At 36.5% G+C, this 18,371-nt stretch overlaps 1 protein-coding gene across 4 annotated transcripts in view; it reads right to left on the minus strand.

Annotated features, from left to right (window-relative positions):
* The window catches only part of FRK (fyn related Src family tyrosine kinase), a 120,069-nt gene that overhangs the window by 67,549 nt on the left and 34,149 nt on the right, over nt 1–18,371 (minus strand). Inside the window, exons 1-2 of one of the 4 annotated variants that reach the window (XM_033234354.1) lie at nt 14,093–14,216; nt 9,734–9,786 (exon numbers count right to left, since the gene is read on the minus strand). The exons of 2 other annotated variants lie outside the window; for them this stretch is intronic. In XM_033234354.1, coding sequence (XP_033090245.1) covers nt 9,734–9,786 — 53 coding nt within the window. In that variant the 5' untranslated portion in view covers nt 14,093–14,216. Of the gene's footprint in view, nt 1–9,733; nt 9,787–14,092; nt 14,228–18,371 lie in introns of those variants that run through there. One more of the 4 variants, XM_033234355.1, reaches the window with a different exon arrangement.

Raw genomic sequence — 18,371 nt, forward strand, 5'->3', positions numbered from 1 at the left:
GTAGAGAAATGCCTGGACGTCCAGGCAGAAGTCTGCAGCAGAGGTGAAGCCTTCATAGAGAATCTCTGCTACGGCAGTGTGGAAAGGAAATGTGGGGCTGGAGGCCCCACACAGAGTTCCCACTGGGGTACTGCTTAGTACAGCTGTGATAAGAGGGTCACCATCCTCCAGACCCCAAAGTGGAAGCTCCACTGACAGCTTGCACCACACGCCTGGAAAAGCAGCAAGCACTCAATGCCAGCCCTTGAAATCAGCCATGGGGGCTGTACCCTGCAAAGCTGCAGGGGTGGAGCTGTGCAAGGCTGTGGGAGCATACTTCTTGTATCAGTGTGCCATAGATGTGAGATGTAGAGTCAAAGGAGATTTGGGAGCTTTCAGGTTTAATGACTGCCCTGCCAAGTTTCAGACTTGTATGGGGCCAGTGGCCACTTTGTTTTGGCCAATTTCTCCCATTTGGAACAATTACATTTATCCAATGCCTGTACCCCTATTGTATCTTGGAAGTAACTAACTCATTTTTTATTTTACAAGCTCACAAGTGGAAGGGACTTGCCTTGTATCAGATGAGACTTTCGACTTGGACTTTTGGGTTAATGTTAGAATGAGTTAAGACTTCGGGGGACTGTTAGTAGGCATGATTGTGTTTTGAAATGTGAAAAGCACATGAGATTTGGGAGGGGCCAGGGCAGAAAGATACGGTTTGGCTCTGTGTCCCCACCCAAATCTCACCTCAAATTATAATTCCCACATGTCAAGGGAGGGACCTGGTGGGAGATGATTGCATAATAGGGGCAGTTTCTCCCATGTTGTTCTCATGATAGTGAGGGAGTTCTCATGAGATCTGAGGGCTTAAAAGTGGCAGTTTCCCCTATACCCTCTCTCTCTCTCTTCCTTCCTTCCTTCCTTCCTCTTTTCTTTCTTTCTTTCTTTGTAATAATTTAGCCCTGTATACCCAGATACTCACTAAGCATTACTATCATGAATAATTATCGATAATAACACCAATATTAATAACTAAAGGTTGTTTAAAACCCATGTAAATGCCACCCACTGGACTTTGAAATAGTAGAAACTGAACACTTCCACAGAGCAGCTTGTTCTCAGACAGCGCAAAAACAGTGCCAGAAAACACATCTTTTGTTTCCAGTGTCAACAAACTATTTGTCAGGAAACAAAAGGAAGGCTCTGCCTGCGCTGGTGGACTTTTCTGAAATCTGAAAATTAGTTTACTGCTTGTTCCTGCTTAGAATTACAGGAAGAAGCAGTTGCACAAATATATTACAAGCTTATTCCTCAGAACTGTTGTGGAAAAAGGCAGACTGAGAGAAGAAAGAGCCCCTACCTCCCTACCTCCCAACACACACCAGTGTTACTGTTAAATCAAGCTGAAAGCTGTCTCCTTACACATTTTAAGTTCAGCCGTTTCTCTGTACACAGTGAACTGTAACCTAAATGGATGTGCAAACAGACTATAACCTACTCTTGTGCCAATCACCAAGTTTTGAGCAATCAAAGGTGGCCAACTGTTCAAATCCTATTCAAAATAAGGCAAACACTGAGCTGTAACCAATCCAACTGTTTCTGTACCTCTCTTCAATTTTTGTACATCACTTTCCTTTTTCTCTCCATAAGTCCCTTTCCACAAGCTGGACTCTCTCTGAGCACACTCTGGCACAGGAGGCTGCCTGATTTGCCAGTAGTTCTTCGCCCAGTTAAACTCTGCTAAGTTTAATTTGTCTGAGGTTTTTCTTTTAACACCACCTAAGGATTAACCTTCCCTAGGGCCTCAGTTCTCAAATTCCATTTTCTGAAGACTGTCCCAGGAAGTGTGTACAGGGCAAATATTCTGAGAAGGTCGGAGGTAGAGCTCAGGATGCTGTAGATTCCCAAGTGCCACAGGAAATTCGGAGGCAGGTAACCCAGGTACTGCAGTTTGAAAAGCACAGCTGTTTTTGGAAGAGGGGGACTTTCTCTTAACATCTTCTCCTAAATCGTGAGTCATCCTGCCATAGCCCACCTTGCACCTTTTTCTCTCCAGTCTACTCTGCCCCACACTGCCTCACACTGGACCCCACTCCTTTATTTTCAACCCTTACATTACAAATTCAATCCAAATGTTGTATAAAATTTGTGAAGAGCAAAGCTTTAAGGACAATCCAGAGTAGAAAACAAGTTCAAACAGATAACAGAAATTTCTGTTCATTGAAATGTAATGCCCTTTCCTCTGAAGAGGGAATTTCCCAAAACTTTTTTCCTTATGCCTAGGGTCCCCTAACAGGTTGCTGAGAATCCACTCCTCTTCCTCCTTCCTCTGTGCCAGGGGTTTTACAACAAAATTCTCCATGTTTCTGTATGCAAAGCAGTTTGATTTTCTACCCAACCCTTACTCCAAACTAGATTCTGTGTCTCCCTCAGCATACCCTAGCACTTGTTAAATTGTTCTGCTCAATTAAGGCCCATCTACTCCATGTCTTTATTCTCAGCAGCACGAACAGCCAGAGCTTTGAAAAGAGAATTTTCTTTAGCACATCAAATCCTTAGGCAAAGCACCTCTCACACCATTATCCATAGCAGATGGTAGCAACAGAATTATGCACCGTCTCGCGGTCCAGAACAAGTCTATACCCTGGAGCAAGGGTGAAAGGCACAGTCCTTCCAGTTATATTTGTGTTTTAAATAATTCAGTTTATTAAAATTATAAATGTCTTGAACTAGACTAAAATGTTTGCTCTCTTACAAAGTGTTTCGAGAAACTGAAATATTCCCTGCCTCAGTAACTGCCTTACTAATAAGCATGTTGCAATCAAATAAAATTTTTTTCCAGAATTTTAGTGATACAAAGACATTTCCACCATGCTCTTTGCCTGGGATAATTTTTTTTAATCATTGAAATACTCAGAGCATAATAAACTCTGACCTGTTCATTGTGACCCAGGAAAGGATTTTAAAATCTTATAGATTTGAAGAGACCTGCTGTTGGAAAGAGGGCACAGTAAAGGAACATCTTAAAACTTTAGAATTAGAACCTCAAGTAAGCTTGAGGAGCATATTTATCTGAAAGTGAGCGATAATAGATTCGTTGCACAAGCCAGCTCCCCTCTAACTTATCTCCAATGCATCCTTTGGATGACAAGGCAAGGGGCTTGTGGTAGGAAAGTCTTCCTCTCCAGATCAAATGAGTTTGAGCACCTTGTTCCTTTCCTTCATAGCCCTTTCCTTAGTTTACTTTGTTTTTAGTATTATTTGATTAATTCCTACTCCCTGTTATACATGTAAGCTCAAGAGAGTGGGAACTTTATCTTTTACTTATCACTGGAATTCCAAGAGCCTCGCACAACACCTGGTATTAAATAAACTTGCATTCATACTGTTGAATGAATAAACAGACAATTATTTGAGGATGTGAGTCTTCCACTTGAAAGTTAAAAAGTTGACCATATAATTTCAAAACATAGGACAGGAATATAGAGAGAATATACTGAAGGTTTGGGACAGAGAGCAAAAGAACAAGTCAGTTTTACCAGTAATAAATAATCTCATAGCCGGCCGGCGCGGTGGCTCAAGCCTGTAATCCCAGCACTTTGGGAGGCGAGACGGGCGGATCACGAGGTCAGGAGATCGAGACCATCCTGGCTAACACAGTGAAACCCCGTCTCTACTAAAAACTACAAAAAATAGCCGGGCGAGGTGGCGGGCGCCTGTAGTCCCAGCTACTCGGGAGGCTGAGGCGAGAGAATGGCGTAAACCGGGAGGCGGAGCTTGCAGTGAGCTGAGATCCGGCCACTGCACTCCAGCCTGGGCGACAGAGCGAGACTCCGTCTCAAAAAAAAAAAAAAAAAAAAAAAATAATCTCATAGCCAATCAGATGATCACAGTCCTGTGAGGAAGATGACAATTATAACAAGCATGAAAAGAATAACATTTGGATTCCACTTTATAATTGAGTGCCATCACCTAGAGTATGGCACTCATTCTCATAGCAATTCTTGGGAATAGTCAGAGCAAGGGCTTCAAAATCCCCACTTTGTAGAGAAGGGAACTAGAAATGAAAGAAATTGCACGATTTGTCATGCAGAAATAATAAGCAGAACCAGTGTGTTGGCAGATGTGCAAAGCAGTTACATGTGACTTCACTAAAATTGTATAGAAAGTGGGGAGTATAGACTTGTCCTCAAATCATACCACACTACAGAGTGGGTCACAAATAGCCAACAGTTATGACTTACTAAGACCCAAACTTCAGGTTCTAAAAATATTCCTGTAGAATAACAGGATATCTGTTTATGAAGTTAAACATTATTTCTTATTTGTTATTTAGAGGTAGGCTTGGTGGTTGCATAAGGATTAAAAATGAAAATAGAAAGCAAAATGAGATTCAAATAAATATTTAAATAAGTAAAGCAATCCTAAATTTGCAGATATTACCAATAATGAATTATGATCTTAAAGAAACTTTTCTAAACTATCAACAACATAATTGATCAAACATTTCAAAAATAAAACCAAATTATTTATTCCATCTATAGAAAATAGTATTACAAAGTCATTGTGACATGAAGAGCCAAAGAGAATGAAGTCAAAGACTACCATAAAAAAATTTATTAAAAGACAGTTCATTAATATTTTATTATTCTCTAAATAATTTAAAGTGATCTCTTCTTTTGTCCTAGATCAATATTCTTTTTTTTTTTTTTTTTTTGGAGTTTTGCTCGGACACGCAGGCTGGAGTGCAATGGCATGATCTCAGCTCACTGCAACCTCCACTTCCTGGGTCCAAGTGATTCTCCTGCCTCAGCCTCCCGAGTAGCTAGGATTACTGGCGCACGCCACCACATCCAGCTAACTTTGTATTTTTAGTAGAGATGGGGTTTCACCATGTTAGCCAGGCTGGTTTGAACTCCTGACCTCAGGTGATCCACCCACCTCGGCCTCCCAAAGTGTTGGGATTACGGGTGTGAGCCACTGCGCTGGGCCAGTGTTCCTTTTCTCAACAAATTTTGCAAACATCATTTTGTGTTATTTTTCCTTAAGAGAGCTCCCTCTACAAATTATATATTCTGTAGGCCCTCTAGATTCACCTGTGTTCAGAAATATTTTTGTAAACAGGAAATCTCAATGACAAGACACAATTTTTCCAACTCCTTGAGTTTCCATACATGAGCTCATAATAGGTATTTTTTAACTTTGCCCCATAAAACTTTTCAAATATATTCCAAAGTGGACACAATAGTATAATCACTTTACCCAACATCCAACTGCAACAATTATCATTTTTCTAATTGTATTTCTTGTGGTTTACTTTTAACATGAATACAGATTTCTAAACTGTGGTTGATTTCTAAACCTCTGTTGGGAAATTGAAGTGAAAAAAAGGACTAATAAAATTTCAGTGGCTTCATGTTTGTTTTTAAGTGTAATATTTTATGATCCATTAACTTTTAAAACCAAGTTCTTTCTGTTCTTTGGATACTAAAAAGATGAATTATAAATGTTTTAAATGCTGAGAAACATTTTTAAAATATATTGAAAATAAATAAATATTTATGGAGGCCTATTATAAGCTGAAGAAAAAAAAACACACACACACAAGACCATGCTTGCTTACAAGTTTACATTATAGTTGGAAAAACACAAAATAGATCAGTATAAACAGAAAAGAAGGGTCACAAAATATAAGCTTTTTGAGCATGCCATACATCATTTTGATGTCAGATAATTGGAGAAATATATTTTAAGAGAAATGTATCATGAGGAAATGTTTCATAATTGACATATATGATCAATATGTCAAATGGTGCAGACAAAATTTCACATATAATGGCTGATCATTCAAAGGTTATGAGTAAATGGACCAATACAGTACAATTGCCTGGAATACATAACTATACTTTCACCTTCAAATTACAGTGCTATTAATAGGAGTTTGGCCTGACAAGTAGAGAGCAAGAATTTTCTGCCTTGTGATTTCTTTATGCTGCCTGCAGTCTTCATGCCCATTGTATGTAATTATCTAAAATTAAATTTACAGCAAAGATCATGTCACTTTAAAATCTCTTGATAACAAAAATAAGATGATTAAGAAATCTGTTCAACAAGGCCGGGCGCAGTGGCTCAAGCCTGTAATCCCGGCACTTTGGGAGGCCAAGACGGGCGGATCACGAGGTGAGGAGATCGAGACCATCCTGGCTAACATGGTGAAACCCTGTCTCTATTAAAAAATACAAAAAACTAGCCGGGCCAGGTGGCCGGCGCCTGTAGTCCCAGCTACTCGGGAGGCTGAGGCAAGTGAATGGCGTAAACCTGGGAGGTGGAGCTTGCAGTGAGCTGAGATCGGGTCACTGCACTCCAGACTGGGCGACAGAGCAAGACTCCGTTTCAAAAACAAAAGAAAAGAAATCTGTTCAACATAAAATTTCTTAGCATGCCCTAATGCAAATCTTTCTATTGCTTTTTCAAAGCCATATATTCCCTTTCAATTCACGTTTTGAAAAAAGAACAAAGTAAACCTAAAAGACATAGAAGGAAACAAATAGTAAAGAGAACAGTAAAAAATGGTCAAAGGAAAACCAAACAATGGGAAGAATGCATAAAGACAAAAATTGATATTTTTAGAAAGATTAATAAAAGTCATAAGCCTCTAACAAGGCTGTTCAAGAAAAAAATAAAAAAATAATTTATCAATATCAGCAATTAAAGAGGAGACCATCACAGATTCTCAGATATTAAAATAATAATAAAGAAATATTGTTAACAACTATATGATAATAAATTTGACAACTAAGATGAAATTGACAGGTTCCCCAATAAATATATAGTATCCAAAATAACACAAGAAGAAACAGAAAATATTAATAATCCTATATTTTTTAAAGAAATTACATTCATAATTTAAAAGCTTCGCACAAAGAAAACTCCATGCCCTCAGGGCTTCACAAGTAAATTCTACCAAAATTTAAGGAAGAAATAATGTCAGTTTTACACATAAACTCTTTCAGAAAATACAGAAATAAAAAATGTTTTCCAATTTGTTTTATGACACCCAGAGTTACCCTGATACCAAAATCATAGGCAATCATCTTTTTCCAAGAAAAGGAAACTACAGATGAATACCTCTCCTGAACACTGATTCGAAAATCCTTAAAATATACTAGTAAATCAAATTCATCAAAAATACTTCACAACAAAATGGGATTTATCCCATTTAGAAGGTTGATTTTTCTACTTGAAAATCAGTTGTAATTGACCATGTTGATGAATTAAAAAAAAGAAAAACTATATAATCAGCAGCTCAATAGATGCAGAAAAATAGTTTTGAAAAATTCAACATCTATTCATGATTTAAAAACAAAAACACTTAGTGAAGTTGAAATAGAAGAAAACTTCCTCATTCTGAAATGGGGCAACAATATAAACCCTTCGCCTAACATCATACGCAACAGTAAACTAAGAACAGACAAGAGCTACAAGCAGTTATATATACATTGATGCAGACAAAGTCTACAGTTAGATTCAGGCAACTTAATTATCTAAAAAACACAAAAAAACAGTAATTTTCAAAGAATGTGACAGAATCTAGAGTAGCAACAACAATGTCCTATATCCAATCACAAAAATAGCAGCGTAGCAAAGAAACTGAAGAGTAACCCATACTCAGGCAAAAAGGCAGTCAACAGAAACAAACTGTAAGTATGTCCAGATGTTGAATTTTTAAATGGGCAGAAGACTTAAAGAGACACTTCACAAAAGGAAATATGAAGCTGGCCAGTAAGGATAGGAAAATGTGCTCAACATCATTAGTCATCAAGGAAATGCAAATTAAAACCAACATGAGATGGCATTTCATAACAAATAGAATAGCTAACAAAAAGACTAACAATACCAAATATTGGCAAGGATGTGGAGCATCTCTCATATGTAAAGTCAAAATAGTACAAGGCCTTTGGAGAAATATTTGGCAATATATTATAAAGTCAAACATACATTGACCCTATGACGCAGGAATTCCACTCTTGGGTATTTACTTAAGAAAAATGAAAGCATATGTCTACAAGTAGACTTGCACAAAAATGTTAATATGAGTTTTATTTGTAATAGACAAAAATGGGAAGCAGCCAAAATGTTCATCAACAGGAGAATGAAGAAACAAATTACAATATAGTCATACAGTGAACTAGTACTCAGAACCAAAAAGCAGCAAACTAATGATACATACAACAATGTGATTGAGCCTCAAAACCATTATGTCAAGCCAAAGGAGCAAGTCACAGAAAATAGATACATGATTGCATTTATATGAAGTGCCAGCATAGGCAAAACTAAGCTATGGTGATGGAATCACAGGGGCAGGGAACGGGAGAGTATCTGGAAAGGGATATGGAATTTCCTGAGGTAATAGAAATGTTCTACATTGGGAGCCGCAGTGGCTCAGGCCTGTTGTCCTGGTGCATAAGGAGGTGAGGCTTAGGCATTCGAAGCCAGCCTGGGCAATATAGAAACCTCTCATCTATATAACCAAGAAATGTTCTACATCGTTATTGTCATGTTACTTGATATACATTTATCCAATTCCAATGAAATGTAAGCTTAAAATCTGTTTGTTTTACTGTGTGTAAACTGTACTTAAGAAAAAATAATTTTTCAATGCTACATTTAATTTTATAGCCCTAATATTTTCTTAGTTACACTTGAAAATAAGTAGGTTGACTTTTGAAAAAAAAAAATCCATTGAAAAGTTTGATCACAGAAATCTTTTCATAAAGTTTTTATCTGCTGCCATAGAATCCTGAGAACCTACACATACACACACATACACACACACACACTAGACTGACCCATGTGAATATAACTTTCCTGGCTCCTGCTTCCTTACCATCAAGGGGGGTATAGAAATGACAGTGAGTTGCTTGGGGAGAATATCTGCTTTCCTGATAAGATACTTACCTTTTTAAAAAAGATCTCTGGAGAGAGGGCTTTAAAGCAAAGAATAGAAAGAATTGCAGGCCCCATGAAAGGAAGAAATTAGAATTAGTGAGGCCCCAGAAGATCTGTCAAAAGATATCACATAGACTGCCATTGTTTCTTTGTTTAGAAAGGTGTAGAGATAGCCACACATTGCAGAAGACCAGGTGGATGAAGCTTAAATCCCGGAATCAAGAAAGTAAATATCTAATTGGCAATATTTGTTATGAAAAGTTATGCTCCCAATTAGCTGAGGTTTTTGGAAAAGATATTCAGATTGAAAAGTCAACAAAAATGTACTGCTTGCTTTTACTTTATTCAAAAAATGACTAAAATTTTATCTTAAAATCTATATAAGGAATCTACTCTGTATTTATTAAATATTCTATTGAATTTCAGCAGTAAAAGGAAATTCCTGCCACTAATGGTGAAATCATCATGAACTTATACCTAGACCATAAATATATTTTCAAATTAAGTAAGTCTTTTCTAGAAATGATAAAGCTTGAAACCACACTCTTGTCATTTTGACCTTTTACAAAGCTAGACTTATTAGAAGACCTAAAAGCACCCAACATATGTGGTTATATCTTTATTTGTTATAGCCTATTTCTTAACAATGTCCTTCCTATTACTAATATTTGTGTGTTATAATCCTCTGTTAATAATATGAGTTATCTGTCATTGGTTCCATAATACAGAATGATAAACAGTGTTAGGAAAACAAGCTATAGTTCTCTGTTTATGTTGAATCCAAAGTTCGCCATTTACTCACTGTAAAGGAGTATGTTCCACATGTTGCATGGCCTCTGGCCTCAGTTTCCTCATCTGTTAAAAAGGGGGTAATAATAGTACATTCTTCACAGGGTTATTTCAAAGAGTAAAGTAGAATTGAATGGAAACAATTTCAGCACCTTAATATCTCCTTGACATTTCAATTGGATTCTACCCATAACTCTATAAAGTAATCTACCAATAACTCAATAAAGCACAGAGAACAGTGGCCCTATCTTTCCATGCTCCTCCCTCCTTCATGACAGTACCCACAGAAGAGGAATTTTGTGTTTCTATAATGCTAAATGCCATAAAAATATTTTTTAAAAGGAAAGACTCTAGCTGTATAGACTATGGCTAAGTCTGTCATCCATTTGTTCATTTACATAGTTTCGAACTTTGGAATCAAGACTTCTGATTTCAGTTGAGAAGTGTGCAGCAAATAATTCTCTAATCAAATTGTACTAATGTAAAAAGCAAGGAAAAAGCCTTCAGGATCTCCGGCTAGGCAAAGAGTTCCTAGACTTGACACGAAAAGTATGACTCACAATAGAAAAACATGATAAGTTAAACAAGGAAGGAAGGAAGGAAGGAAGGAAGGAAGGAAGGAAGGGAGGGAGGGAGGGAGGGGGAGGGGAGGAAGGAAGGAAAGACATGCATAACACACCCACCCTCCCACCATTCGGTTTTGTTTTTTTTAACTGATGATAAAAAAATAAAATAAAATTCTTTGGGATCCAAGTTAGAGAGAGCTGTTTGCTTTGTCAACAAGGAAAGGCTTTGAGAAGCCAAAAGGTGACTTACTAATTCTACAAAGAATTTACCAGAAGGAAGAAATGCAGCATCAGTGAATGACGCAAGTAACCAGCACCTGGATACGTCATCAGCTGAATACCAAAATGGGGCAAACTGAATAGTGAAGAAAGATGTGTCAAAATTGGGCAAGGAATAAGGTATAAAGTAGGGGAGAAATGATAAGGAATTTATAATAAACCTCTGAAGTATTGGCTATTGCTTTATGTATAACTTGGCATGTTCCCACAGGAATAGGATCAGGTCTTAAAGAGTTGCCTGTGGGCCATCTGAAACTGTTAAATGCATTAGGAAAGATATGTTAGATGTGTTGGAAAACTTAAATGAGTTGAAAGTAATTGTTACTAATTACTTCACATAGTGATTGTGAGGGCTGAGAGAGCATATTTAAATCATCCAACAATGTTCAAACTGTTGTTCTTTAATATGAAATAACTTCCTCCTATTATACTACTAGAACAAAACAAAAACATAGTCGCAAATAAAGAGTCTTAACAGAAAAGAGACAAGACACCATAATTTTTTAAACTGTCAAATAGGTTGACAGATGAAAATACTTATCATAGTGAATATAAGTGGCCTAAATGCACCCATCAAGTCATAGAATTTAAGATTGGTTTAAAAAATTGAATCTGAGTGTATATTTCTTATCAAGGCACCAAAGCTGAAAAGATACAGAAATTATCAAAGTACAGTGCTAGATAAATTTTTATCAATTTAACTTTTTAAAAACTAGGCACAACAATGTAAATTTAGAAAAATTGGAGTTTGGAGTTTTTCTAAAAGCACCAAATTGTAAAAGGTCATTATAATTGATAGTTCATAATTCACAAAAATGTAAATATGTGCAAAATAGGATAAATAAATATAGCATAAAGAACTATTCGAAAGTAAAAGGGAAAACAGAACATTTGTAATCCAGTCCTATATGTCTACAACAGATTCAATAAATAAAAATTATAAAAGGGCTTAAAGAAGAAAAAATGATATGATTAGAAAGTATATGATAAAAGATATTAAAAGAAACATGCAAAATGAAACATGAGCTTTGAGTTTAAAAAAAGAAAAAGCTGATATACAGAAGTGGACAGGTCAGTTAGAGATGCTGGTCAAAGGGAAGTGAGGAACTGTTCAGAGACAAAGTCAGGGTTCAGAGAAGAAATCATCCAGTATCTACAGGAAAAGAAAACTGAGTCATTAAAATGCTCACAATAAGTGTCTATATGGTAGGTAGAAACTGACTCCTTTTACTGCACAGTCAACACTCAATAAAATACACCACTTCTGATACCAGATGTGTAGAAGTTTTTCCCCACACACCAAGCAATTCACCAGCAGAAACCAACCAGGTGTTCTACAATTTAACTCAGTTCTGATGTTAACTGATTATATTGTCACAAAATCTTTGTCACTACTCAGTACCATCATTAATTTTTCTGACAGGAAATCACAGTTTATTTTTTTAAATTTCCTATACTAACAAATTTAAATTTTCTACATATGTTCCTTGACTAATTACATTTTTATCCAATAAAATTTCAGTCTTTTAATTATTTAAAAACTGGATTTTTTTTTCTTAACATAGGGTATGGAATCCATCAAAAGAAAACATTCATTCAGTGTATTAGTTAGCTAGTAGCTGCTGTAACAAAAGCACTACAAATGGGTTAGCTTAACAGAAATGTATCTTCCTACAGCTCTCAAGTTTACAAGTCTGAGGCCAACATGTCAGCATGTTGGCTCCTTTTGCAGTTAGTGAGGGAGAATCTATTCCACGGCTCCCTCCTAGCTTCTGGTGTTTCGTTGGCAGTCTTTGGCATCCCTTAATTTGTAGATGTATCACCCCAATCTCTGCCTCACATTCACATGGCATTCTCCCTGTGTGTATGTCTGAGTCTCCAAATTTCCCCTTTCTATAAGTACATATTAGGGCTCCATCCTATGCCTGTATGGTCTCCTCCTAACCAACTGGATCTGCAATGTCTCTATTCCAAATTAGGTCACATTCTGAGGGTAAAAGCAGTTGGGGAGCAGTTCCATATAAAGACTTTGGGGAAACATACTTCAACTCATAGCATTCGGTAATTCACGTATCAATACATTTAGGCAGAGAACATTTATGTTATGAATTCTACAATGTTTAGCCTCATGCTAACCATTGGAAGGAGAGAGGAAACTTCCAGTTCCTGCCCTCACTGAGCAGACAGTTGAGATGTGGGACCTGCCACTCTGTTTTGCTCACTCTGCTCCAGTCACACCAAGCTCCTCCATGTTCCTAGGCACAGTTAGCAAGCCCCTTCCTCAGGGACTTGGCATCTTCTCTTTCCTCTGCCTGGAATGCTCCTCACTAGATCCTTCAATTCGCCACCTCTGTGAGATCTTCCCTAACTATCCCATTTAAAATAGTGACACTACTCATCTCACACTGCCTATTTCTCCTTCTAATTTTCTCAAAAATTCTTTGCATCTTCTAATATAGTCTATAACTTACTTCTTTGTTTTGTTTATTGTCTGCCTCCCCACTAGAATTAAACAACTTGAGGATAGGGATTTTTGTCTGTTTTGCACACTGCTGTATCCCCAGGGCCTAAAATCATGCTCAGATGATGATGATGCAATGGATTAAGTGCTATGAGAGATACTACAGTGTTAAGGTTTAAGTTCAATATTCTCTTATTTATTTTACACACATTTATTGAGCACCTATTTAGGTATTGCTTGTGTAGTAGTGATTCGTATCAAATTCACTTTCTTTTTTTATTCTCTCTTTGCTCTTCAGAATAAAAGCTTCCTAAATCATCAATTTAATTCAATATCATTTTATTGCATAAGCTAAGGGCCAGGCACTGTGCAAATTATTTACATTATTTATTTATTTATTCTACAGAACAACCCTATAAGGGAAGCGTTCTTACAATCACTTCCTACACAAGGTAACTGAGATGTTTTAAGCCTTTTCTGAGGTCAAAGTAGCAAGCCACCGTGCTAGAATACAAATCCAGATCTGTCAGTCACCCCTTTTCCTATCTAAAGATTCTTTCATTCATCATCTATCTAAAAATCAAAATACTCTGATATTGTGTCCTTAATTCCTTTTTTAGTCTGATTTTTAAGGAAAACTTTATTTTCCAATTATTTGGTATTTTTGTTTGTTCTAGTTTATTAATTCCAGATCCTATTTTCTAGTCATCTCAATAAGTACTGTATAAATTCTTACTCTTTGAAATTGAATTTGTTCATGGCCTACAATGATCAGTGTTTATTTATAAGCCACAGATCCCTCAGAAGAAAGTATAATCCATATTTCTGTGGTATAGAGTTGGTATCTGAAACTATGAGGCCAGGTGTTTTCTTGGCTTCATAGTAGAACAGAGTTTGAGATTATAATGAGCCAGCCACTCCACAGTTCAGACCCTCTCAAATAATTTCTTTTTGATCCTTAGTGGGGGACAGGGGTAAAGAAGAGAGGATGATCCCTCAGATGTCCCATAAAATGCTATTTCCCTTGGTCCAGTATGCCTGACTACTCACGGTATTGCCAACTTACTTCAGGGAATCCGAGAACTCAGCCCAAATCATTTCCCAGGTGGTGCTGTTTATGGATTCTGTTCACTCACAGTATCTGTACCATTAATTTGTATTCAAGTAACTTCTGGCTTGAATGTCTTTGTACCTTAGCAGACAATCTTCTCATATTATGTTGCATAGCCCCTACCTTGGAAACTGTGATATTGTGATGTAATAAGAAATACATATTTGGTCTCTGGCCCAGTTCCTGGCAGAGAACTCCTAAAACTCTTATCATTTTCTGAGTGATAGGAGTACTAGGTGCATCTTTTTTTTTAATATTTGGTCCTCGACCCCAACTCCTGATACAAAGTTCCTAATCCTTTGGAATTTCCTGGGTGATAGAATCTTTTGTTCTTATGGGGTGACTCATGGTGGGCTCCTGGATCAGGGCTGGTCACCAGAAAGAACAAGCCATGAGGAGAGAAGAGCTGGAGATCTAATAATTGATCATACCCAAGTGATAAACCTTCCATAAAAAAATCCCTGAACACGTGGATGTGTCTGGAGGGTAGTGTATTTGGGAGAGTGTGGAAACCCTCCACTGCTTTGCCCATACCTCACCCTGTGAATCTCTTTCATCACACTGTTCATCTGTATCCTTTACAATGTCCTTTGGAATACATTGGTAAACGTGTTTCCCTGAGTTCTGTGACTCACTCAAGCAAACTAATCAAACCCCAAGAGTGGGTCATGGGAAGCATCCAATTTATAGCTAGTTGGTCAGAAGCATAGGTCACAACCTGGGGATTGTAGCTGGTATCTGCAGTAGAGGACACTCTTGTGGGACTAAGTCCTTAACCTGTGGGGTCAGTAAGATCCTTTACAAACATATTTGGCAATAAGCAGTAAGAGCCTTAAATCATTCATCCTTTGGCTCAATAATTCAGATTCTTGGACTCTATCCTTAAGAAATCATGTAAAACATGGACAAATCTTTATATGGAAGGAAATTTGTTGCTATGCTATGCAAAACATTAGAAAAATAAAAAGTGTAAGAAAGTCTAAATGCTAACTGTTAAGATGAGGGTTACATAAATTATGATTCATTCACTGACAGAAATATGAAAATTAGAAAAATTAATCTGAAGACTTGGTAGCACCTTAAAATGCATAGAAGTATAAAAGTAGAATATGTACACTGATTACTTTCATGCAGAAGACATGTGCATATGCAAACTAAGGTATTTTACTTTTGTATAATAAATTTCTTATACATATAGCGCCTGAAAAATATATTTTAGTAACATTCAAAAATGTCATTATAACACAACACATTACTTTGTGCCAAAAATACTTCAGTGAATTTCAGAGAGGAGGAAAATCACATCTAGCTCTAATGGTTGAGAAGAGATGTCATGCAGGAAGTTAGGTTTAAACTGGACATTGAACAATTTGGATGGCAGAGAAACGAGTACACATTCAGAACAATAATTTTAATTTATGTTCCAAACTCCACATCACCCCAATTTGGAGTAAGAAATAAACTCAATGGATCTGTACATGTCTTAGTCAATCAGAATTAGAGTCCATGGACTCCCACAAAGCCATATGACCTCCAAGTCTGACATCAAAATTACATTAAGATCAGCTAGAAATAGATTCGGTTAGGTTTCTGTCCATTTGTTTCTTAAAAGATGAAAGTGTAATAAAAATACACCATGACTTGGTTATCTTTAACCAATTTACCTGTGAAATATGAAACAATAGATTAGGAATAAAATTTATTTTGAGAAACAATATGATCATTCACATGAAAACTATCCCAAGCTCTCAGATATTTTTAAATTCCTGAAAGATTTTCCCAGACTTACAGACAATGATTTATCATTACTTCATTCTAACAAACCGTCACCATAATTCTGAAATTATAACTAAATTTATATCCAAAATATACACAAGAGGAAGCTGTAGAAAAATTTCCAACACAAGGTTCCTTCCTAATAAAATGAATCCCTCACTGTATTCTAAGGCCTACAGTGTCAGGAACTGTATATCATTTCTCAGAGTCTTCCACATATGGAGCATATGTAAGACAATAATTTTTTCTGAGAAAATCAACACAGGTAAAAATCATAAAGCAAAAGACTAATAGACAACATTATAGAAATATTTTAAAATTTTGTGTAGCAAAAAAATCATAACAAAAGACAAAAGGCAAGCTAAAACTGAAAAACATTATCTGCAACACGTCAGAAAAAAGAGATACTTTCTTTACAATGTTCTCTTACATGTAAATAAGAAAAGATCAACATCTAAGAGAAAAAGGGGCAAACATGCAGCCTATCTCCAGCACCACAATATCCTAAGGAAGGAGTGATCATTAGAGAATAAGTATAGAAAAAAATCAACATTCACATGGCAGGTTTAATAAGTTTGCTTAATAATACAGAATTTGAAGAGAAATATTTAATAAACATGAGGTGTATTGATGAATGTGCATAATCCACTCAGCATTATTACGATCTATGTTTAAACACTTTACATTGTTAATTAATGTTGGTTAATATTGGAAGTTCTGTTAATTACAACTAAAATGTCAAGTAGCATTATCGCAAACACATATTCATTTATATTTCATGGCTATGTTTAATTTCTTGAGGTGTTTCTCAAAAGAAACACCTTTGAGATACAGAGAGCAATTTTATGTAATAGCACCACAGAATTGATTCACATTGTTTTTCCATGTTTACAGCTTTTTTTTAGGTGTGTATATATTTGCATTCAATTCATTGAAAAAAATTCTTCTTTGCAGACATAAAAAATGGAATTCTTGCCTGTGATAAGCAAAAATAAAAATAAAAATTTAAAAAATATGGAAAAAAGAGAAAAACAAATGCAATTGAGGGTTGTGAAATGCCTAGGACTGAAATCTAGAAATCTGTTTATTAATAACATAGCCTTTTGATGTCATTTTTAGAAATACTAGAGACTATTTTCACCTCTCAGATTGTCCTTTCTTGAACTCGGCATCCTTGAGCAAGAAAGACTGTGTTCTCCACACTGTATGATGGAACACAGGCAGCCACTTATTAATAAGAATCCATTTGAACTGCCAGGCAGAGATGAAACATCAGCACAAGTGATTAAAAGGTTACATTTCAATTCAAATATCTAAGTAAGAATAATAGCCATTCCCACAATACCAATAGACTTTGAAACTGGCTATGTTCACCAATATTCTCAGGATAAATGTACATATACATGGACCAAAAGAAGACATTTTCCCTCTAATATAAAAGTAAACTACTTAGGGATAATTTGGCCTAAGCCCATAGATCAGTGGTTCAGGATAGAGCAAGGTATGACACCTATGAGAATAGTTCTTCAGCTTTTAAATTCTAATTGAGTCAGTTATTTTTCTCTTTATTTTGTACAAATTTATTGAACAACAAAGTTTAAAATTTAGGCTCTAAACAAATTTCATAAAAATCATTTTTCAACTTGGTGTCTACTTTTCTGCCCCATAAAAGTCCTGTGGCAGAAGTCGAAAAAGCCAAGGAAAAAGAAATGAGGAATTAAGTCAGAGAAGTGATGGTGTAAATGAGAGATAACTAGGGCCTTGAAAGTCCCTGCAAGGAGACTCAGAATTCAGCTCTAAGTCAGATAGAAAACTGCTGGAGGATTTTGAACAGAGAAGTAATTTTAATTTTTTGGCATTTTAATGGGGTCACTCTGCCTGCCGGGTTAAGCATAGCCTGTATTTAAGATAAGGGTTACAGAAACTATCACTCTAAGCCAGATTGAAAGGTCAAGGTGGGTTGGACCAGATGGGGACAGGAGCTGGTAAGAGACGGTTCATTTGTGGATACTGCCGAAGGAAGAGGCAAAGCAACGTGTCTGGAAATGAGGCATGAAGAGAAAATGGAAATCAGAACGATTCCAAGGTATTTGACCTGAGCAAACGGAGGATATTTGCTGTTGACAGAGCTGGGGGAAACTTTGCGGGACTGGGTCATGGAATGAATGCAAGAGCTCAGTTTGAGAGTTATTGGAAATGTCTGGAATTTGAAAACTTCCATTTGCATATGGCAATGTCAAGTAGATCATTGAATATACATGTCTCAAATTGAATGAGATGACCAAGAAAGTGAGGACAGAGAGAGGGGAGAACCAGAGTTAGAACTCTGGGGCACTCTGACATTTAGTAGTAAAACAGAAAGAATCAGCAAAAAATGTCTCAGCCAGTGGTATAGAAGGAAACCTGGAGATCAGCTGTACTGGAGATCAATTAAAGAAAGTTTATTAAAGACAATGAG

Source organism: Trachypithecus francoisi, unplaced genomic scaffold, assembly GCF_009764315.1.
Source record: "Trachypithecus francoisi isolate TF-2019V2 unplaced genomic scaffold, Tfra_2.0 Lachesis_group15, whole genome shotgun sequence".
NCBI lineage: Eukaryota > Metazoa > Chordata > Mammalia > Primates > Cercopithecidae > Trachypithecus > Trachypithecus francoisi.